Consider the following 24610-nt stretch of genomic DNA (forward strand, 5'->3'; position numbering starts at 1 on the left):
CCCCAAAGGCCCACTTGAAGGGGAGGAGTGGTGGCTCTGAGGCTAGGGATCTGCACTGGCAATTGGAAGGTTGCCGGTTCAAATCCTGTAAAATGCCAAAAGGGACTCTGCTCTGTCGGGCCCTTGAGCAAGACCCTTAACCTGCAATTGCTAAACGCTTTGAATAGTGAGAAAAGCACTATATTAATGTAAAGAATTATGAATTATTATTACTTTGCCATCAAACAGAAAATAACAGATTCATTCTTAACACAACGCCCAGGAACAAAAAGTAAGCTGTAGAGCAGGAAGGACAAAGGAGTTGCCTGAAAGGAAGTCAGTCAAGTCACATAAAGTCCCAAGACGAGGTCCTAAACAGAGGAAAAGGATGAAAACGAGTAAACTCAACACTCATTAGTGCATTTGAAATGAACTTTCAGACACAGTAAGAGACCCCCCAGTTTTACGACATGGTGGGCAGTTCCTTGTGGTGATTGGCAGGTGGCCCAATTCTTGGAGGACCCAACAAAACCCATGGACCACAACAAAGGCAGTTTAAATATAAGGGCAAAATAAAGAACAATTCACTAAACTGCATAACTCAAAGTTATCAAAAATAAAGAAAAGAGACCAAATTTGGGGATCCTGGCTGAGACAAGAAACCCACAAAAGAGGGAGATTCACCAATTTAAGGCAATTTCTAGCATCCCCACGGCAATTGATTTGAATTTTTATTATATAAGAGGACTTCTTCTGACACACGTTTTGGTTTTGCTTTTATTAAATTGAATAAAATACATTCTTTTCGGTTCGGTGCCGGTTGGCGCCGCCTCTGAGGTGTTCCGGTGCGCCAAATCATGGTCACGTCCCAGAAAAGGAGATTTGGACCTGCCGCTTGGTTTTATGGATCGCGCCAGCCACAGGCCTAACTTGAAAACACTGTGGTCTCTCGAAATTTCGCCCACCTTTCCAGGGAAGAGTCAAGATTTATTTCTTCAAACCGGGGCGCAACACATTTTCAGCGATATCTCTCCAACTGTAATACAGCGACCCGCCGGTATGTGCTCCTTCCAGGTGGTTGGAATAGATGACAACGTCATCCGATAGGCAGCATTGTGAACGAAGTGCCGCGGCCTATACCGTCCACCGGCATTGCGCCCAGCTCGCAGAAAACTCCCCTGAATTGAAGCGACACAATGCCGCGTCCGCCAGCGCCAAACGTTTTTTCCTTCGCGACTTGCCAGCGGAATCCCGCCAGTTCCCTTTGTCATGCTCGGGTGTAGTCAAGAATTTAGCCATCCCAGCCCCGTGGAGAGGTCGCCCACGCGAGGGCATGGATAAGCATCAACCTGGAACTCGGAAGTTGACGACGGTTAAAACCTCCACCGCGTCAGCCTATGGCAAACACCACGTAAATGGTCTGTGGACTACTTACTTCTTCCTCATCACCCCAGCGCCGTTATCTTGATTTCCCAGTTCCACTTACTTCTGCCTGCAGGTCGCTCACGATCTATCACCCCTGGTTGTCAACATGTCGCAAACCGTAGAAAATCCCAATTCAGTCACCACCTTACCACCCTAAATTGTTTATTGCAGTCATTTCAAAGTTCCTGTCTCTGTCTGGGATAGTTGCCCTACTTGAAAGAAGGCACCCACCGAAGAGGGAGCAGGTTGAAACCGGAGGAGGGGATCGGGGACCTCCTTCCACGGTTTGCAGGTTTCGGCACATATTCTACCACAGCTTGCCGTATGACAATAGCCTTTCACCGTAAATAGTCGACCAATCCTTCCTTCCTTTAATGAGTGCCTAGCCAATGTGCGAGCAGTTTAGAGTGTGAAGTAGGAACCAATACCATGCCGATCCCCGGTTGGAACTCCGGAGAGTCGTGCCACGGTCATACAGGCGGGCCTGTGCTGATTGTGCCTCCTCGATATGACTTTTAGTATAGGTCTTATTACATCAAATCTATGCGCAATTGGGATATACTCCAAAATGTTAGTGGAGGGCTGTGCCTCCCCTTCCCAGCCCTCTTTTAAAATATCTAATGCCCCGGGGCTGTCTTCCGTATAGTAATTCAAAGGGAGAGAACCCGTAGAGGCTTGAGGACTTCCGGTAGGCAAAGAGGACAAGGGGAGGAGTTGGTCCCAATTCCTCCCATCCTTGCTGACTACCTTACGTAGCATTTGCTTGAGAGTTTGATTGAATCTCTCCACTAGCCCATCGGTTTGAGGATGATACACGAGGTTTTAAATGCTTTATTTTCAGTAACTTGGCAGTCTCCTTGAGCGTTTCCGAGGTGAAAGGCGTTCCTTGGTCCGTCAGGACTTCTCTAGGAATGCCCACCGTGAAAAGACTCCTACTAGTTCCGTGCAATATTTTTAGTGGTAGCCGCGCAATGGAGCGGCTTCAGGGAATCGGGTTGCATAATCCACGAGGACGAGTATATATTTATATCCTCGGGCTGAGGGCTCCAGGGTCCTACTATATCCACCCCAATCCTGTCAAAGGAACGTCAATAAGGGAAGGGGAATCAGAGGAGCACGGTCCTTCCTAGGAATTTGCCGCAGTTGACACTCCGGCAGGAAATGCAAAAGCGAACCTCCTCATTAATCCCGGCCAAAAAGCGGAGCTTAATGCGCTCTAATGTTTTATCGGGCCGAGATGGCCTCCAAGAAGGTGAGAGTGGGCTAACTTCGCAAACCTGCCGCCGGTAGGTCAGCGGGACTAGCAACAACTTCGGACCTTCCCCTCATGTTCAGCAACCCGATACAATAATTCATTATCCATGACAAAGTGAGGTCCCTGTGGCATGGGCAAATCGCGCGTTGGCGTTAACGAGAACCACTGCATTCTTTATGTGCTTCAGAGAGTCGTCATTCCACTGTTCTCTCTTGAAAGAAGCGGTCGCTCTAAACTGAAAGTGCAACTCAGAGAGCGGGTCGGTCTGACCTCAAGGCGGAGAATCCTCCTCGCTGCGGGCTAGTGGATGGCGTAGTAGCCCGCGACGGTCCGGGAGTATCTTCGTCACTCTCTTGGCCTACCGCCCCTCCCTGTCGGCTGATTACGGTGTGGAAGCAGCTTGAGATGAGTCTTTATCATCTATAACGAGGCCAAAAGCTTTTGGGAATGCTTTCTAAACTACGCGTTACTGTCAGACCAGTCCGCCCGAGGATTACGGAAGCGGAGGATCCGGGTGTACCGCTTCGGTAAGCCAAGGGTTCCTCCGAGACATACGTAACACCGGGCGGTATTATACGAGCGGATATCTCCGTGTATACATTTTAGACTGGTCTTTTCTTAATCCATTGTTGCGGTAGAACAAAGCGGCGAGCAACGACAGACACGTTACTGCGGAATCAAACAGCGCTGTTACCATATGTCCATTAATAATAAGCTCTCCCGTATGTTTATCCGCCAGGGATTGCTAAGGGCACACAAACAACCCGCCATTGTCCCCTACGGTCCGCCTTGTTCCCGACAGGTCGCAAGCCAGGCGGCCCGGCGACTTCGAACAGGCTCTGGATTGCGTGGAAGGGACTGCTTTGTAGGACATAACTCCCGGGTAGTCCACAGAGCGGCTGTCTGCCCTCCCGGGTTTCACAGCCGGCCTCTGGGTTGCAAGAGCTGTAGCAGCTCGTCCAGGAATGGAATTCTCCCCAGGCGGCTGGGCAAATTCCTGGGGTATTCGCTGTAGCAGCAAAAACAGGCCACTTGCTGCACTATTTGCAAGGGGGTCAAATCAAATGGCCGTAGCAACTCACCCACCTGTTGCCAGAGAGCCATAGACTGCTCTGACAGCCCTTTGTTGGGTTAAACTCCCAGTCTATTATATTCTTTACCTGCCGGCCTGGGGACAGCCCATCGTTAACAGGGACCTTGGTCCCGATGGGCTCGGCTTTCCTACCCAGAAGAGCATACTGAGCCACTCGTGTGTTTTCCCCAGAAGCCAGCCCACGCCTGTGGGTCCCCTCTACCTTCTCCACGAGATGGGTTGGTAGGCCCGGGCTATGCTCGTGGAGCAGAGCCTGCACGCGTCCTTCCTGACCCTCCGCGCACTCCCTGCCCGAAACTCGGCCCGGTACTCACCCACCTGGTTCCTTGAAGGTCCGTGTCCCGGGTTCTTGGGGACACCATCCTGCCGACTACGCCACTGTAATAACTGGAGACCAGAGGCGGAAAGGTTTGGGGCAGCCACCCGTTTAATGCGGTTTCCCGGCTGCAAAAGGAATTGAGGCATTTTCAAACAGTTGTTTACACAACAGAGTCCAAGACAGAACTGCCTGCCTAAGCAAAGGCAGTGAGCTTTATAGCTCAGAGGGCGGAAATGATGTCGTCCTCTGGGCGGAACTGAAGTGACATCACCCTTGGGGCGGAACCGAAGTGACCTCATTCTTGGGGCGGAACCGGAGGTGGTGTGTCCTTCCTGGAAATGGCGGCTCCTGGTGGGATTTCCGGGTAAGACCTGCAGAGAACTCAGAAAGAGCGTCAGCGTACCCGCCCTGGGCAGATGTATAAACAGTATTGTCTAAGCCCTTCAGCTGCTTCCCATGCACACGTGTGTGACACTATCTATCTATCATATAGCGCCTTTCATTTCTATCTTTTATCTATCTATCTATCTATCTATCTATCTATCTATCTATCTATCTATCTATCTATCTATCTATCTATCTATCTATATGGCATCTATCTTTTCTATCTATCTATCTATCTATCTATCATATGGCACCTTTCATTTCATCTATCTATCTATCTATCTATCTATCTATCTATCTATCTATCTATCTATCTATCTATCATATAGTGCCTTTCATTTCTATCTATCTATCTATCTATCTATCTATCTATCTATCTATCTATCTATCTATCTATCTTTATGCAAATTTTGTTTGTCTGGTGTCTCTAAAGATGTCCTTGTGTTTGGTGATATGACATTGAGCCAATGGCATCCCACCCTGGGTTTGTTCCTACCTTCTCCGCTTTGCTCCCCCTTTAGGTGGGTAAATGAAATGCATGGCTGGACAGGTAAATGAATGCCCACCACTGTCATGGGCCAGGATTCCTGGAGCACTGATGAGTTTCTAAAAGCTCCAAATGGACCACCCCAAAGGCCCACTTGAAGGGGAGGAGTGGTGGCTCTGAGGCTAGGGATCTGCACTGGCAATTGGAAGGTTGCCGGTTCAAATCCTGTAAAATGCCAAAAGGGACTCTGCTCTGTCGGGCCCTTGAGCAAGACCCTTAACCTGCAATTGCTAAACGCTTTGAATAGTGAGAAAAGCACTATATTAATGTAAAGAATTATGAATTATTATTACTTTGCCATCAAACAGAAAATAACAGATTCATTCTTAACACAACGCCCAGGAACAAAAGTAAGCTCCGTAGAGCAGGAAGGACAAAAGGAGTTGCCTGAAAGGAAGTCAGTCAAGTCACATAAAGTCCCAAGACGAGGTCCTAAACAGAGGAAAAGGATGAAAACGAGTAAACTCAACACTCATTAGTGCATTTGAAATGAACTTTCAGACACAGTAAGAGACCCCCCAGTTTTACGACATGGTGGGCAGTTCCTTGTGGTGATTGGCAGGTGGCCCAATTCTTGGAGGACCGCCCAACAAAACCCATGGACCACAACAAAGGCAGTTTAAATATAAGGGCAAAAATAAAGAACAATTCACTAAACTGCATAACTCAAAGTTATCAAAAATAAAGAAAAGAGACCAAATTTGGGGATCCTGGCTGAGACAAGAAACCCACAAAAGAGGGAGATTCACCAATTTAAGGCAATTTCTAGCATCCCCACGGCAATTGATTTGAATTTTTATTATATAAGAGGACTTCTTCTGACACACGTTTTGGTTTTGCTTTTATTAAATTGAATAAAATACATTCTTTCAACTTTGGAAATATTATCTCCTGCATCATGTCTAATTTAAAAAAAAAATACACCCCTGTAGCACATTCCTCGGTTTCTGTGACAGTCTGGCAGATTCCTGGAGACGTTTAAAGCCGATGAGTCACAGGCCTGAGACCCTCGGTGGAGCCAAACGGGTGGGCAGCGAGGATTTTCGGCCAACTAAACATCAGCAGGTGCCACGCGTCTGCCAGCGTCCAGTCCATCCGTCTGGAATCTTAGTGGGCTGGCAAGGACCGCCTTAATTGGGGCTTATTCATTATTTGATCTTGTTTTCTTATTGTCTTCCTGCTGTGGTCTGTCTGTCATCTTAGGTTTGTCCACATGAGACGCACAAGTTTGGAGAGAGGATGGCCATTTAAACTATTTGGTGGTAACCCCAAGCATGACTTCTGCTCGGAATTCTGTGTAATTCTATGTAATTCTGCACAAAATACAATTATTTATATATTTGTATTGATGGATTGATTGTATTATTTGTCCTGTGAGTCTATCCTTGTTTTGTTTATGTCTCTGCTTCTGTATTCATCTGAATGTCCCCTTGGTAATAATAAAGTTTATCTAATCTAAATACCTGTGATGGGCTGGCACCCTGCCTGGGGTTTGTTTCCTGTCTTGCGCCCTGTGTTGGCTGGGATTGGCTCCAGTTGACCCCCGTGACCCTGTAGTTAGGATATAACAGGTTGGATAATGGATGGATAATCTAAATACAGTGGAACCCTGTCATGATTTAAGCTGAAATCCAATGTTCTGTAACCTCGTACTTTAAGAGAAGCCATGCTGTGTACCGTTGTCAGGGGCACATGCCACGTTTCTAGGAGTGTGGTCTCCGGGGTCAGGGCCTTGACTCCTTCAATAACTGGCATAAAAGCTCCGACTTTGTTAGGAGTTTCAGCTGATCTGCAGATGAAATACCTATTTTCATTTTTGACATATTGTGTGTTACAGGCAGCATGGTGGCACAGTGGGTAGCGCTGCTGCCTCACAGTAAGGAGACCTGGGTTTGCTTTTCAGGTCCTCCCTGCGTGGAGTTGGCATGTTCTCCCCGTGTCTGTGTGGTTTTCCTCCCACAGTCCAAAGACATGCAGGGTAGGTGGATTGGCGATCCTAAATTGTCCCTGGTGAGTGTGTGTGTGCCCTGTGGTGGGCTGGCACCCTGCCTGGGGTTTGTTTCCTGCCTTGCACCCTGTGTTGGCTGGGATTGGCTCCAGCAGACCCCCGTGACTCTATAGTTAGGATATAGCAGGTTGGATAATGGATGGATGGATAGTAATGAAAGCATTAACTCTTTCAGGGCTGATGTTGACTTTTGTCAAAATTCAGGGGTAGAGAACAGTAACTGGCTGTAAACTGCGACAAAACTCGACTGTTCGATAGATGAATAAGTAGATGGATATGAAAGGCACTGTATAATAGATAGATAGATAGATAGATAGATAGATAGATAGATAGATAGATGAAAGGCACTATATAATAGATAGATAGATAGATAGATAGATAGATAGATAGATAGATAGATAGATAGATAGATAGATAGATAGATAGATAGATAGATAGATAGAGTGAAAGGCACTATATCAATAATAGATAGCTGTAAAGGCACTATATACTAGATTAATAGATAGATAGATGAGAAAGGCACTAAATAATAAATAGAGTGAAAGGCACTATATCAATAATAGATAGCTGTGAAAGGCACTATATACTAGATTAATAGATAGATAGATGAGAAAGGCACTAAATAATAAATAGATAGATGAAAGGCAATATATGATAGATAGATAGATAGATAGATAGATAGATAGATAGATAGATAGATAGATAGATAGATAGATAGATAGATAGATAGATAGATAGATAGATAGAGTGAAAGGCACTATATCAATAATAGATAGCTGTGAAAGGCACTATATACTAGATTAAAAGATAGATAGATGAGAAAGGCACTAAATAATAAATAGATGTGAAAGGCACTATATAATAGATAGATAGATAGATAGATAGATAGATAGATAGATAGATAGATAGATAGATAGATAGATAGATAGATAGATAGATTTCAAGTTTAATGCAAGTGATCTAGAGATGGAGATCAAAAAACAAAAGTGAGGTACCAGCATCATCTGATCGGTCCCCAGCTTATCTTGGTGATGAACACGTTCGTGTAGCTGATGTGCCTACAGCAGCATTCACCTGGGAGGACCACCATGTCACCATGATGACAAGAGGTACAAACCATATTGTGCCACACTGCCACTGCCACTGCCGCCCACCTGCTTTGCGAAGACAGCCAGGCAGCCGGCTCACTGTGCATTCCTGCTGGCCATCGAGGCGCCCCCGCGCAGGCACTGCTGCCAGAGATGCCGAACATGCGCCAACAGCTGCCACAGCACATAACAATAGACGTTTTATGTTGATTTTTCTATGAAACCATTGCTTTGTGTGTTTTTCAGAAAATTGAGTTTTTTGAAAAAATATTCAGCCCTCAAAGAGTTAAGAAAGAACTGAAAAATGGAATTTAAACATAAGTCATGTGGTAAACCCTGGTTTAAATATAACACCCACAATGGCACTGTGACCCTCCGTCCCAGTACTGAAACATGAGGAGTTGTTCATTCCTGACGACATTCAAGTTCAAGTTCAAGTTTTATTGTCATGTGCACAGTAAGGAAACACGGCAGCTCATCCCGGCCGACACATCCAAGACACCAGATGGCGTCTTCCCTGCAGCATGGAGGTGTCCCGGATTCCCACAGGGCACCATGGGAGATGAAGTTCGGCTTCACGGCCCTGCTGTGTGCCATGGGTGCCATCATGGGACGCTGCAGAGAGACACAGGGATTTTTATTTTCCTGCTAGCTCGGAAATACTCCCAATTCACGAGGATGGAGAAAAATAAGTACTTCTTGGCTGAAGAAAAATATAAGTCTTTATCTGACCCGGAGGTGCTATGGAATCACATGGGCAGAATGACAGGAGCACTTCCGGTGCAAGGACTATGTAAAGGACTGGTGCAGACCCAGCAAGGGGAGCTGGAGTTGGGAGGGTGTTTGACGGAGCTGCTGGGAGTGGAGGATTGGATTGTTGTATTCGTATTATTGATTTGTTTATTGTTTATGGTGGTGGAGGTGCTTTGGACCACTTTGGAGAAGAAAATGAAAATACTTCTTGGTGCTTTTAAACCAGTGTCTGCATCTGTCCGTTGGGTTTCATGGAGCAACAGCGACTCCTAGCGTCCACTCATTGACACCCTGTACAATGAGATTCTTTCTTTGCTGTCCACACCAAATCAACGGATAAAGATAAACATAAATAATAAATAGCAGATAGATAATAAGTAACAGAGGCAGCATAAAGTATAAAAACAGAATAGAAATATAAAGTGTAATGTGCAGGTAGGTGTGTGATGGACAAGTCAAATACAGTTGTGTGAGGTCGATAGAATGAGGTGGACCACCGTTATAAACTCCAGTCAGTTATTCAGGAGTCTAATGGCCTGAAAGTCCTCCAACCCAGCCACAGGGGATGCACCAACCAGTGTGTTTCTTCATGCCGGTCCCAAGCCCGGATAAATGGGGAGGGTTACGTCAGGAAGGGCATCTGGTGTAAAATTTTGCCAAATCAATATGCGGACAACAATACAAATTTCCATACCAGATCGCGGTCGAGCCCCGGAATAACAAGAACCGCCACCAGTACTGTTAGCCAACGGTGTGCTGGCGGAAATTGTGCTACTGTTGACCGAAGAAGAAGAAGAAGAAGAAGAAGAGGGGGAGACGTGTCCGGAGGCAGGAGGAGAGGAGGAAAGTAAAAAGAGTAGAACTGAGGGTAGGAACTCTGAATGTTGGCAGTATGACTGGTAAGGGGAGAGAGTTAGCAGATATGATGGAGAGAAGGAAGGTTGATATATTGTGTGTGAAGAGACTAAATGGAAGGGGAGTACGGCCAGGTGGATCACAGGTGGGTTCAAATTGTTCTATCATGGTGTGGATGGGAGGAGAAATGGAGTTGGGGTTATTCTGAAGGATCAGCACATCAAGAGTGTTCTGGAGGTGAAAAGAGTGTCAGACAGAGTGATGATTATGAAGCTGGAAATTGGAGGTGTGATGATGAATGTTGGTAGTGCATATGCACCACAAGTTGGGAGTGCAATGAGTGAGAAAGAAGATTTTTGGAGTGAGTTGGATGAAGTGATGAACAGTGTACCCAAGGGACAGAAAGAGGTGACTGGAGCGGATTTCAGTTGGCATGTTGGTGAAGGGAACAGAGGAGACGAGGATGTGATGGGTAGGTATGGTGTCAAGGAGAGGAATGAAGAAGGTCAGATGATAGTGGATTTTGCCAAAAGGATGGACATGGCTGGGGTGAATATGCATTTTAAGAAGAGGGAGGAACATAGGGTGACGAACAAGAGTGGAGGAAGATGCACACAAGTAGATGCCATCCTATGCAGAAGATTTGATCTGAAGGAGACTGCAGACTGCAAAGTGGTGTCAGGGGAAAGTGTAGTCAAGCAGCATAGGATGGTGGTCTGTAGGATGACGTTGGAGATCAAGAAGAGGAAGAGAGTGAGGGCAGAGCCAAGGATCAAAAGGTGGAAGTTGAAAAAGGAAGACTGCAAGGCTGAGTTTAGGGAGGAGGTGAGACTGGCACTGCATTTCATACTTCTGTACCTCCTGCCTGAGGGTAGAGGTGTGAACAGTTCGTGTTGAGGGTCCCTGAGAATTGAGGCAGTTCTCCTGCGGACTCGGCAGTTGTAGATGCTCTGCAGAGAGGGCACTGGGGTCCTGGTGATCTTCTCTGCAGGCGTTTGCGGTCCATAGTAGTAGTGTTGCCGTACCACACGGTGATGCAGCTGGTCAAGATGCTCACAACAATGCAGCTGTAGAGGTTGCCGAGGATCTTAGTCGACATACCAAACTTCCTCAGCCTTCTCTGAAAGTACAGCCGCTGTGTGGTGTTAAGTGTCCATGTAGGGTCCTCACTGATGTAGACATCCAGGTATTTAATGCTGCTCACCCTCTCCACTTCAAACCCTCGGATGAACAGTGGCCGGTGAGGTCTCCTCTCCTTCCTCATGTCCACTATCATCTCCTTCATCTTGTCTGTGTTGAAGGTGAGGTTGTTGTCATCACACTATGACACCAGACTGGCCACCTCCCTCCTGTTGTCCCCACCAGTGATGTGTCCAATCACTGCGGTGTCATCTGTGAACTTTAGGATGATGTGATCTTTGTGGGAGGCGACACAGTCCTGGGTGAACAGGGTGTAGAGGATGGGGCTGAGGACCCATCCCTGTGGGGTGCCTGTGTTTGTGATAATGGTGGCTGAAATCCTATTACCAATCCTGGCAGACTGGGGCCTGCCAGTCAGAAAGTCTAGGAGCCAGTCACAGAGGGTGGGGTGCAGACAGTTTAGGGGGGATAACCGTGTTAAAGGCAGAGCTGTAGTCAACAAAGAGCATCCTGATGTAGGAGTCTTTGTTCTCCAGGTGGGAGAGGGAATAATGTAATGCGGCCACGATGGCATCAGAGATGGACCTGTTGGCCCGGTAGGCATATTGCAGGGGGTCCAGGGTGTGCGATATGCTGCTCTGAATGTGGGCAAGCACCGCTGTCTCAAAACACGAGACATTCATCTCCAGGGTGTCAGATATCACGTTGCATGTAGAACAGAGATGATTACCTACAAGGACAATGGATCATAGGGTTACGTTCCTGCAGGGCTGCCTTAACGTACGGGCACAATGGGCACTGGCCCCAGAAGCATAGTTGTCCACAATGCCTACGTGTTGTTTCTGTTTTGGGGGCGCTACTTTTGCCCATGGCCTAGGATGCTGTTAAGACAGCCCTGCGTTCCTGTCATCGCACAGCGGCGGGTGGCGCTTCCATCCGTGGGTTTCGTCAAAGATGTTCCCATCCCTCTCACCTCACTTCACCTCCCCGTTTCTCGAATTCCACAACGAGAAGTTGAAATAAGAACGCGTCTGCTTCCTGAGTTTCAGCTTGCACCCTTTGAAGCGTTGATTCCATAGAAGCTCATTTTCAAAGGGTCCGCCCGATGAACCCACCCTTGGATCGCTCAGAGGTAACCATTGTTCTCAGTTGTAGCGCTCCGTCACCACGGCTTCTCCTGTGGTGTTTCATTTTATTTTTTATTCCAGTCTCATCCCTCAAGCTATTTTAAAAGTAATTAAGAAATGTAAGTAGTAGGCCAGGTGGCGGCCGGGTGGGCTGAGGAGACGTCACGGATAGAGAGGCGTTTTAACATGTTCGAGTGGCCATGTTTTTGGATGACTTATAATAATCTAAAATTTCCTGACTGCTTTCCCATATCTTGGATTGGCAGCTCTCCTTTGGCTTTGATTAAATAACCCAATTTATAAATGCATTCCCAGAGTCCTTCACTACGTGATTTAGTGAATTCAGAACGTCTTCTGACCCCTTGAGTTTCTCCATACTTTGTGTCGCTGGTTTAATTTGAAATGGAGACACGTGCCATCTGTGACCATCTGTCTGCACTCAGTAACCATCCATCCATTATCCAACCCGCTATTATCCCAACTACGGGGTCACGGGGGTCTGCTGGAGCCAATCCCAGCCAACACAGGGCACAAGGCAGGAAACAAACCACGGGCAGGGCACCAGCCCACCGCAGTGCACTCAATAACCCCCAATGACAAAGTGACAGCGCTCGGTTGGCAAATATATTTAAAAAAAAAAATCTAAAACTTCCTAGAAGTATTTCGACCCTTTAGCTCTGGCACTCCACATTGTGCTCAGGTGCCTCCAGTTTCCTTGAGACGTTTCCAGAACTTGACTGGAGTCCACCTGTGGCACACATGCAACAGCGCTATGGATTAATGGACTCCATTTCCCAGCCTGCCCTGTGGGTAATGTACCCAGGGGCTGCTGGGTACAAGAAGGTGCGAAGCAGCAAAGGCACCCCGTTGTGTTGTGTTCATATTCACCCATCTGTCTATCCATCCATTTTCTAACCCGCTGAATCCAAATACAGGGTCACGGGGGTCTGCTGGAGCCAATCCCAGCCAACACAGTGCACAAGGCAGGAACCAATCCTGGGCAGGGTGCCAACCCACCACAGGACACACACAAACACACCCACACACCAAGCACACATTAGGGCCAATTCAGAATCACCAATCCACCTAACCTGCATGTCTTTGGATTGTGGGAGGAAACCGAGCGCCGGAGGAAACCCACGCAGACACGGGAGAACATGCAAACTCCACGCAGGGAGGACCCGGAAGCTTAACCCGGTCTCCTAACTGCGAGGCAGCAGCGCTACCACTGCGCCACCGTGCCGCCCGTTCACGCATCTGTCTCGTCTCCAATACCTCCTGTGGACGATCCTGGATCGTTGAACCTGTAAGGACCTGTCCCGTGCTGGCCTGTCATGTGATTAGTGCTGGACTGGTCATCGTGCTTCATCCGAGGGAGTGTCCCCAAATCTCATCACCCTTCGCCACATCAGGACTACCCGTAGGACGGTCTGTCACATTACTTACAGAAAGCTGTCCTTGGATCGTCATCGTTTCCACCATTGCAATTCCTCCGCTACCGTTGCGTTTGGACTGTCGGTGGACTGGGTTGTTAGTGTTTATTGTTACATGAGTTAGTGTTGTGTCAGTAATTAATATCGTCGTTGGAGAACAGGAGGGTTAGCTGTTTATTTGGTGCTTGTGTTTCATTCAGTATATCACATAGTTATTTATTTGCTTTGCTGTTAAGTCGTGTGTCTCTGTGTGTGAGTGGTGCGAGTCGGGCCGAGGTTGGGGCCGTTCCTGGGACCTCTAAAAAAAAAATTGACAGCACGGTGGCGCAGTGGGTAGCGTTGCTGCCTCGCAGTTAGGAGACCCATCTGGGTTCGCTTCCCGGGTCCTCCCTGTGTGGAGTTTGCATGTTCTCCCCGTGTCTGCGTGGGTTTCGTCCCACAGTCCAAAGACATGCAGGTTAAGTGCATTGGTAATCCTAAATTGTCCCTGGTGTGTGCTTGGTGTGTGTGTGTGTGCCCTGCGGTGGGCTGGCACCCTGCCCGGGGTTTGTTTCCTGCCTTGTGCCCTGTGTTGGCTGGGATTGGCTCCAGCAGACCCCCGTGACCCTGTAGTTAGGATATAGCAGGTTGGGTGATGGATGGATGGACGGATGGATGAATCTCAGTGGTGCCAGATGGTTACACACTGAATTGATTGGACATCATTTAGAGAGGCCCACATGAAGCTGTGTACAGAGGGTGCTGCAGTTCACACCGCATGTCAGAACAAACGTGAAACTCTCTGTAGACCTTTATGTTCAAAATGTGATGAGTCAAAGATCAGGACAAAGGAGAATGGAGATCAAACCATTTCTAAAGCCTGGGCTGCTCCTAGGGGCCTGGTGGCTTCAAGAATTGTGAAGTGGAATGAAGTTTTTAAACCACCTGGCAGAGCCGTAGCGTGGGTGCTGTGAACTGTGCACCCGCACCAAGCGCCTATTGACGACGTGATAGTTTCAGGTAAAAAAAGAAGAAATAAAAATTAATAAAAACATTAGTATCACTGACAATGAGTACCACTTTTATAGATATTTCACTTTACTTTTTATGATGTTGTAAACACCTTGCACATTGAAATGAGGAGCCCCTTGTGTGACTGGTGCTGAGCTGGACCTGCTCTTGCCATAACCAACAAACTCTTGCCTATCAGTCAGATAGGACTTGAACCACTGGAGGGCAGTGCCAGAGATACCCAGCATGTTCTCCGTTCTGGACAGTAGAGTGTCATGTCTGACCCGAGAGTCAAATGCTGCACTGAGGTCTAAAAGAACTAATATGCTGGCGTGTCCAGAGTCTGCTGCCATAAGCAAAAAATTCGCTGTCTTTAAGGAAAAAATTAAGCAAGACCTGCATAGATGGTCAATGTGATATCATTGATTAAAATGTGTTAATCCACGTGACGAGGATGGATAGGGGAACGAATACATTAGAGGGTCAGCTCAGGTGGGACGGTTTGGAGACAAAGTCAGAGAGGTGAGAATGCGTTAGTTTGGACATGTGCAGAAGAGAGATGAGGGGTATATTGGGAGAAGGGTGCTAAGGATTGAGCCGCCAGGGAAGAGGAGAAGAGGAAGGCCTAAGAGAAGGTGCTGAGAGAGGACATGAAGTTGGTGGTTGTGACAGAGAAAGATGACGAGGACAGGAAGAGATGGAAAAAGACGAGCCAGAAGAAGAAGAAGAAGAATCCACTTAATAAAAGTAAAAGTGTCTGTGTATCTGTCCATCTGGTTGCAATGTCTCTGTTATATAGCACTTGGTATGAGATTAGTAAATTTAGTGCTAATGTTTGTAATACACCATCTTTTGGAATGAATAATGCAATGCATTTTATTGCTACAAATGTATGTGATGCACCACCACCGCCTAATCAAAGCACCATGATGTCCCTACATTGATGGATTAAAGGCCAGAAGTCCACTTGACCGTCATCATCAAGTCCTTCCATGAGAACCCCAAACACAATGAAGACTGATCATTTATGTGAGGGGGCTGGGTGGTCTCATGGTCTGGACCCCCTGCAGATTTTATTTTTTCTTCAGCCATCTGGAGTTTTTTGTTTTTTTGTTTTTTCTGTCCTCCCTGGCCATCGGACCTTACTTTTATTCTATGTTAATGAGTTTTGTCTTATTTTTCTTATTTATTTTTGTATTTCTTTTCTTTCTTCATCATGTAAAGCACTTTGAGCTACATTATTTGTATAAAAATGTGCTATATAAATAAATATGGTTGTTGTTGTTGTATCTGTTGGAATGAAAAATACGATACATTTTATTGCTGCAAATGTTTGTGAGGCACCACCTGCAATGCATATGTCTCTGTTATATGCCATTTGGTATGGGATTTGTAAAAGCAGTGCTAATGTTTCTAATACACCATTTGTTGGAATGAAAACTGCAATGCATTGAGTTATGCACCATTTTTTGGAATGGAAAATGCAATGCATTTTATTACTGCAAATGTTTGTCATGTGCCATCTGTTGGAATGACAAATGTAATGCATATGCCTCTGTTATATCCCATTTGGTATGGGATTTGTAAAAGCAGTGCTAATGTGCATGATGCACCATCTGTTGCAGTGGTTCTCAAACTGTGGCAGGCCCCCCTAGGGGGGCGCGAAGTAACCAAAAGGGGGGCACAAAGATGTGGAAAAAAAGAAAATATGAAAAATACATCTATTGAAACCAAAACAAATTAACTTAAACTCCATTCTGATACTAGAAAAATAAATATAGAGTTAGATAAATGTCGATAAAAGTTAAGTAGGTCTCTGTTGTATCGCGTTTGTTATGGGATTTGTAAAAGCAGTACTAATGTGTGAGATGCGCCATCTGTTGAAATAAAAAAATGCTATGTATTTTATTGCTGCAAATGTTTGTGAGCTGCCAACCACAATGCATTTTTCTCTGTCATATGCCATTAAGGATTGGATTTGTAAAAGTACATGTTGTTTGTGATTCACCTTCTGTTGGAATGAAAAATGCAATGCATATGTCTCTGTTATATCCCATTTGTTATGGGATTTGTAAAAGCAGTGCTAATGTGCATGATGCACTATCTATTGCAGTGGTTCTCAAACTGTGTGGCAGGCCCCCCTAGGGGGGCGCGAAGTAACCAAAAGGGGGGCGCAAAGATGTGGAAAAAAAGAAAATATGAAAAATACATCTATTGAAACCAAAACAAATTAACTTAAACTCCATTCTGATACTAGAAAAATAAATATAGAGTTAGATAAATGTCGATAAAAGTTAAGGAGGTCTCTATTATATCCCATTTGTTATGGGATTTGTAAAAGCAGTACTAATGTGTGAGATGCGCCATCTGTTGAAATGAAAAATGCAATGCATTTTATTGCTGCAAATGTTTGTCATGTGCCATCTGTTGGAATGAAAAATGTAATGCATATGCCTCTGTTATGTGCCATTTGGTATGGGATTTGTAAAAGCAGTGCTAATGTGCATGATGCACCATCTATTGCAGTGGTTCTCAAACTGTGGAGCGGGCCCCCCTAAGGGGGTGCGAAGTAACAAAAAGGGGGGCGCGAAGATGTGAGAAAAAAAAATGAAAAATACATCTATTGAAACCAAAACAATTTAACTTAAACTACATTCTGATACTAGAAAAATAAATATAGAGTTAGATAAATGTCGATAAAAGTTAAGGAGGTCTCTGTTATATCCCATTTGTTATGGGATTTGTAAAAGCAGTACTAATGTGTGAGATGCGCCATCTGTTGAAATGAAAAATGCAATGCATTTTATTGCTGCAAATGTTTGTCATGTGCCATCTGCTGGAATGACAAATGTAATGCATATGCCTCTGTTATGTGCCATTTGATATGGGATTCGTAAAAGCAGGGCTAATGTTTGTGATTTAATAAAATGTGATGTCACTGATTAAAATGTGTCCATTCAATTATGAATCCATCCATTCATCAATTTTTTAAACCAGCTAACACAAAACAAAGTGAGGAGGCCAAACACTTAACATCTCCCAGGTTGGTGCAATCAGTTTTCATTACATGTCAAATTAATATTTGGTTTGCAAAGTGGTTTGAGTTGATGCTCACTCTAAAAGACCCTATATAAATTAAAGGTGAATCGCTTGCTTGCTTGCCTGCCTTTAACAGTAAAGTACTGTACATGAATGAAGTGTGATGTCACTGAGTACAAGGTGCCCTTCCATCCATTTTGCACACACGCCTATCCAAGTTTAGGGTCACTTCAGGCCCCAGGAAATGCCCCCCTGGATGTTACAGTGGGGGTACATTGTGTCCGTTTATAAACACCTCCATCCAGCCAATGCAGTTTATGTTCCTGGGGTGTCTGTGCCTATCGCAACAGCCCAAGGTTCAAGGTGGAGAGGCTGCCACCCCATCAGAAGGGGCAATCAGGCGCCCACACCCCTAATTATATGCTTTCTAAAGTGTTTCAGGATGCTGCTCACTCTGAAAGGCACTACGTAAATTAAGGATTCAGGCAGCGTGGTGTAGAGGTGAAGGATGCAAACCCAGAGGTTGTAGGTTCAAATCCCACTTCTGACACTATATGTTACCACAAGAAAGTCTCTTCATCTGAATGTGCACCAATTTTGGAAAAATACAAGAAATGGAACCAATTGGACCTCAAATGTTGTAAGTCACTACGGTGGGCTGGTGCCCTGCCCGGGGTTTGTTTCCTGCCTCGTGCCCTGTGTTGGCTGGGATTGGCTCCAGCAGACCCCCGTGACCCTGTAGTTCGGATATAGCGGGTTGGATAATGGATGGATGGATGTTGTAAGTCAAATAAGTACAATTCGGTAAATATCGCTCGCTTTTTTCCAGTGCAGATCACTTGAGGAAGGTCCTGTGTGTCCATCTGCCTGTGATCTCAACTGTCACCTTGTTGTTAAGCTACACTGCAGGTTTTCCGCTATATTGATGCCACCCAGAAGTTGATTAAACTGAAGTCGCATGTCACTGTGAACTTCTGCAGGTGACAGTAAGACTACACCGGTTGCCAATGGTAGCAGCAGCCAGACCACCTCCTCAATTCCTTTTCTACACCTCACTTTGGATGTTCATCTGTAAGCACTCTCGGCAGCGATCGTCTTCTGACTTTGACAAAAAGAAATGTTCGCCGTAACCCTGAGCTGCTCTGTCGTCTTCTTTGTGGTCGGCATAACAGGGAATGGTCTGGCTATGTTCCTGCTCCAGGTCCAGCGGTCCGCAGCACAAATCAGCCTCACTGAGCACCTCCTGTTCTGGCTGAGTGTCATCCGCTTGTTCTACCTGCTCCTCAGCTGTATTCCCACTTTCATCTACGAAATCCTGGGAAAGGCGTTCCTGTCGGACCCGGGCTGTAAGGGGCTGGTCTATTTTTACTCCATATTCCGAGTATCCGAAGTCGTGATCACACTGCTGGTCAACGCCTATCACTGCGCAAAGCTGCAAAATTCCATCCGGCTGCAGGCGGCGTTAAAGTTTCTGGAGAAGAAGTGGAACTGCCTGCAGGTGGTGGCGTCAATGATTCTGCTCGTGGGCTTCATTCTGCTGCCGCTCACCGTGAACTCAACGGCGACACCGTATAACAGCTCCTCCCTTGATATCCGAGACGTCAACGGCTGCTACTTGGCTTATGCCAACAAGAGACCTCCAGCCGGGTTAGCCACTATTTTTATCATCCTCTTTGAGACGGTCCCCTTTGCCCTCTTGCTGGCCTCCAACGTCTACTTTCTGATTCTTTTAGTTAAGCACCGGAGAAAACTGAACCCGGCAGGACCGGCGCAAGCCTTCCCAGAAGGTGGAGCTCAATGTTCCAGAGGGCACCGCCTGGCCAGATGCAAGATGATTCTGGCTGCTTCATCCACGTTGATCTTCTCCTGGTTCATCAACTTCATCATCAGTTTTATATGCCTGTGGGGTAAAAGCCACTGCAGTGCCAGCCTCCTCTCTGTGGCCCGTGTTTTGTACACCCTATGCCCTGCTTTCAGCCCTTATTTCATATTCCTTGGGAGCAGAAACCTAAGGGGTTATTGCAAGAGACTGTTTTGCTAGAAAGACGAGCCAAAAAAACAAAATCAATGCTGTTAGGGTCCTCCTTCTACTCGGTATACCCCACTATATGGTGAGAATTGTGCTCCCCCTTGATGGCTAAACATGAGATGCCCGCCTCGTTGTGTTCAAATGTGGTGAGTGTTTTTGGTCCACTTGATAACTTTCTCCTCATCTTCTTCTTCTTCTTCTTGATCTTGCCATTTTGGTGACACGCATCTGATTAGACAGTGCACGGCTGCCACCTAGTGTACTGGAGTGGGAAGCACAAATGACTGATCTTGCCAAGTCTTCAGCACGAATCAACCTGGTAGCAATAGCAGAGAAGCAGGGACCCTGTTGGCACTGCTTGGCACCTGCCAACCAGAACAAAAACTGATACTTCTTAAATGATTATTTCAGTGTTTCTCAGACTCATTCTCGTGGGGGGTCAAAGACAGCAACAACAATAAAAACATTTATTTATATAGCACATTTTCATTCAAATAATGTAGTAGATCAAAGTGCTTTACGTGAAAAAGTAAGAATTAAAATAAGAGAACACTAATTAACATAGAATAAAAGTAAGATCCGATGGCCAGGGAGGACAGAAAAAAAAAACTCCAGACGGCTGGAGAAAAAAAAATCTGCAGGGGATCTGAGGCCATGAGACCACCCAGCCGCCTCTAGGCATTCTACCTCACATTCTTCCATCGGCATCTTTTCGCATTAAAACTGAGTCAGTGTTTGTGCTGCAAGTACTTAGTACGTTTTCATTCATTTTTCACTTAAGATGCCATTTAAGTCTTCAATCTGCCTCAAGAATGATTTAAGATATGAAGAGGTAGAGGAAGCGACGGCAAAGGTGGTAGGGACAAGAACGGCGCCCGTACGCATGCGCCGCATGGCCGCCCTGTTGGCCGCTGCCGAGACTTGATTCTACAATAAAATAAAATTAAATTTAAAAGAGTAATATCCTTGGAGGTCAATCATCACCCAAAAGCGAATAGTAGATGTCACATAGTATGCGTGTACCAAATTTCAAGCCAATAGTTCACAACGGTTTGCGAGCTACAGGTGATTTAAAATCTTGGTCAGACAAACGAACAGCCACGGTAGCGTATTATATAAGAAGAAAAAAGAAGATTCTGTAGAATTACCGTATGCACTCACGTTTAAGATCTCCCGCACATAAGACGGTGCTTGATTTGATCGTATAATTAAATACAGGGCCGTTCCTAGCAGTTTGGAGGCCCCACGCTGTTCAGAAATGTATAGGTAGCGGGTCTGGAAGGGCAGAGCCCCCCCACCCCCAGAGCTCAGGAAGGTATTCTAATAAAACGTCCCGAAAGGGCCTTAGATGACCAGTAGGCCTACATGTACGCTTGTGTGTATGCAGAGTGGTAAAATATTGATTTTGTTCCTGATCTGGTAAAGGCCGGTAATATAGGGATATTTCATGATTTTATGGGGATCTCTCTGAATGAACCCGAAATGAATCTCTAAAATTCACGTTTGCTATAGTGCATTTGGCAAAATTACGACGGCGTGACGATGTTATTAGGGGTTTAGGTGAAGATTGCAATTTGGATAATAAATTACCATTGTTGATAAGACTATAAAGATGCACATTCCAGACTGAGCGATCGCTATTTATACATTCCCAGTATATACATTCGACTCAGAACGATAACATTTAGGATGAGGAGGGTATCGTGACACATGACGTGAGGGACTGGCAAAGATTGCTGCAGTGCCAGGGGCCCCAGGCCCACAGCCCGACAAAAAAAAAATTGTAAGTGGGGCCCGAGCCGGGGGCTCCACTCACGGTCACGGGTGTCGTGTATGCCTCAGAACATCCCTATTCCCAGTATAAAATAGGGCCCACGATTTACGGGCGCGCGGAATTTAGGGTTTTGCAGCGGTAAAACGCCACGCCGCGGAATTAACCTAACTGCCGCGGAAAATACCAAATCTGAATGAAATCTCACAATTTGAGTCATATTGATATTAGTATGATTAGTTTTGATTACTTCTTTAAGTTCTTTCTTTAGCCTATTGCATCATCTCATTAATATCTCGTTAGTGGCTACTGAAATCGAACGCAGTGGAGCTACAGTCCAGTTAAAGAAGCTGTCGGCGTTGCTACAATACTGATAAACTTAACGAGCTGAGAGCTGAACCTGAATTTGTATCTGTGCACTGCCAGCCAATTATGAACACTCTGACTGACTTCTTTTGAGGCTGTCGATGTAAGTGTCTGACTTACTGTCTTGCCTGAAACCGTCCGGATTTCCAATTGCAACCAGCAGCTGTGAAGATGCAAAACACAATGCTGCTGCTAAACTTGAAGAATATTTTGTGCGAACCAAACAGCCGGCAATAGACCTATTCAGATCTGTGAGAATATTTGATCCGCGACAGCTACCACTCTTATCGAAGAATTTTGCTGATCACGCACAATCAGCGCCAACAATGATGGCTGCAGCAGATGAATGGCAAGCTTATCTGGACATAGCATCTCGTGAAGTAATTCCAGCTGATATCACTGCTTTTCGGCGTGCCTTAGAGGACAGACTGCCTCGCTTTGCAGCTCTTGTTAAAGTTTGCATTGCGTTGCCGATCTCTTCTGTTGATGTGGAACGTTCGTTCTCAAAAATATGGATCGGTGTTGTCACCACTGCGATATTCTCTGTCACAAGAAAACCCACGAGCTTACAGTGCCGTTTTCTTCAACAATAAATAAACAATAACTTTAGAAACATTATTCGATCGTTTGTTGAGAATAATATTATGCCTACATATGTTTCAGCATCGTTTGCCTAAAGCAAATCTGTGGATTAAAATGTGCGGATGTGAACGCTTTGATATACCTATTTGATTAGTATTACGAATTATGATTGATTATTATTAAGGATTAAGAATAAGAAAAGTTTTATTTATTTTGCTTGTGTTATGAATTAGTCTTATGGAGTTCTAGTACTGCATTTGGTACACCGCGGAATTTACGATTTCTTGCCGCGGTAAATCGTGGGCCCTATTTAAAATGTTGGTCGTATAAGTAGAATGTGGAAAACTCACACTATTGGTACAAGAGATTATGAAATGCTAACGTCCGCCCACCTGAGAGAGTAACCACGGGGTACACTGCCTTTTTTTTCTATGTTTTGTGCCTACATGACCACATGGTAATCACCCGAACTATTTCAAAGTGACGTATGCACCATTTTATGTTTTTTGTATCTCACACCTCATACACCTTTATCGTAAGAGCATCCCTTATCTACGATAGAGCATTCAATCAGAGGAAAATATGAAGCTGGTTTTAAATAAAAATTGTTGGAAAGAAATTGGTAAGTGCTCTGCTGCAACAAAATTCTATGCGTCTGAGAAACTGGTGCGAGATTGGAGGAATCAAGAAGATATAATAAAAAAAAAATGAAGTGTCATATTTTTGAACGGCCGTATAAGTCAGGGTTTGATTTTATGATCGACTTTTCGTGTTTCAAGACCCGACTTACAGTATATGTGAGTATATAACTACCTGTATATAGGAGCCTTCAAGGGGGCAAAACCTTCTGGTGAGCACGGGATAGTTGGGGTATTTGCTCATGCGCACGAGAAATCAGATTTTTTTTTTTTTCTCATGTGACGTCAACGGCTCGGCACTGTCAGATTCAAATAAAGTCAAAAACAGCAATATTTTAACTTGAATAAATGTATTTATGCCAAAATGTGTATTAAAGATGTATTGTTTGTTGTGTGAACATCAGTACTGTAATGACATTTTTGTGGGCACCTGAGTGCTTCCGTACCGTGGGCGATGCCTCAGAACCACACCAGTTGAGAAGGGTATAGCAGCAGCTTGCAATACCTGTGACAGGTAATACTGACAACATCAGTCACAAAATGCCCCCTTGACTCACATAATCCTCCTACAACCCTAATCTTAACCACAGTGTGACAGGGCCCTAATGTTCAAGTCAAGTCAAGTTGGGGAGCATGCACTGGTACAACCGGTTGCCGGACCCCCTACACGGTGAAACAACTCGGGATCCCGGTTTACAACCCCACCAGGCAGACACGCGGTCCAGTCCTACCTTCCGGAAATGACCCTCCATCTGCCGCAGTCAGGTGTTACATGGGTGACCCCTTGGCCTGGTCCAGCCACTTGAGTCCCCAACAATGAGGATCTTACGAGCCAGATCACCCTCTGGGAAACGCGCCACACGGCCGTAGTGTCGAAACTGACGCTCCCCCACAATGCAGGTCATGTGCCTCATTCAGGACTCCATGAGCAACACAAAGTCAAACCAACAGTACCCAAGGATTTTCCGGAGAGACACAGTACCAAAGGAGTCCGGTCTACGTTTCAGGTCACTGGATAGTGTCCATATCTCACAACCATATAGCAAGACAGGAAGCACCAGGACTCTAAAGACCTGGACCTTCGTCCTTTTGCTGATATCAGGAGCTCCGCACACCCCTTTATCACTTCATGACCCATCACCTACCCGCTCTCCCAATCCGTCTACTGACTTCATAGGAAGAGTCACCACAGACATGAATGTCACTGCCGAGGTAAGTAAACCTCTCAATGACGAGGTCAACACTCTCTCCGCAGACAGACACACTGCTGATGGCCGTGCCTGAGAGATCATTAAAGGTCTGGATGTTGGTGTTTATCAGGACCCTCACAAACCCAGACACTCAGACCCCTCACTTAGTCTCTCGAGAGCCCCGATCAGAGCCACCATTGACTCCATAAAGATCACAGTATCGTCAGCAAAGTCAAGATCTGTGAATCTTTCTTCACCAACAGATGCCCCACAGCCGCTGGACCCCACGACCCTGCCCAACGCCCGGTCCATACAAGCATTGAACAGAGTAGGAGCAGAACACACCGCTGACAGGCCCCAGAATCAACTGGAGGTCCTACCTCCACTCTGCACAGCCCTCACAGTACCAGTGTACAGGCCGGCCATGATATCAGCAACCTCGAGGGGATCTCAAGAACCCTCAGGATGTCCCACAAGGCAGCTTGATCAACTGAGTCGAACGCTTTATGAAAATCAACAAAGGCTGCAAAGAAACTCTGCTGATATTCACGTTTGCGCTCCATGAGGACCCTCAGTGCAAGGATGTGGTCGATGGTAGA

The 24610-nt window shown here is 45.8% G+C and overlaps 1 protein-coding gene across 1 annotated transcript; it reads left to right on the forward strand.

Moving 5' to 3' along the window:
- The first annotated feature begins 18552 nt into the window (after window positions 1-18552).
- On the forward strand, window positions 18553-19476 carry LOC120532232 (taste receptor type 2 member 116-like). The gene has a single exon (XM_039758082.1). It carries the CDS (start codon window positions 18553-18555, stop codon window positions 19474-19476), a length of 924 nt encoding a protein of 307 aa, XP_039614016.1.
- The last annotated feature ends 5134 nt before the right edge of the window (window positions 19477-24610 follow it).

This window comes from Polypterus senegalus, chromosome 7 (genome assembly GCF_016835505.1).
Source record: "Polypterus senegalus isolate Bchr_013 chromosome 7, ASM1683550v1, whole genome shotgun sequence".
NCBI classification, from domain to species: Eukaryota; Metazoa; Chordata; class Cladistia; order Polypteriformes; family Polypteridae; genus Polypterus; species Polypterus senegalus.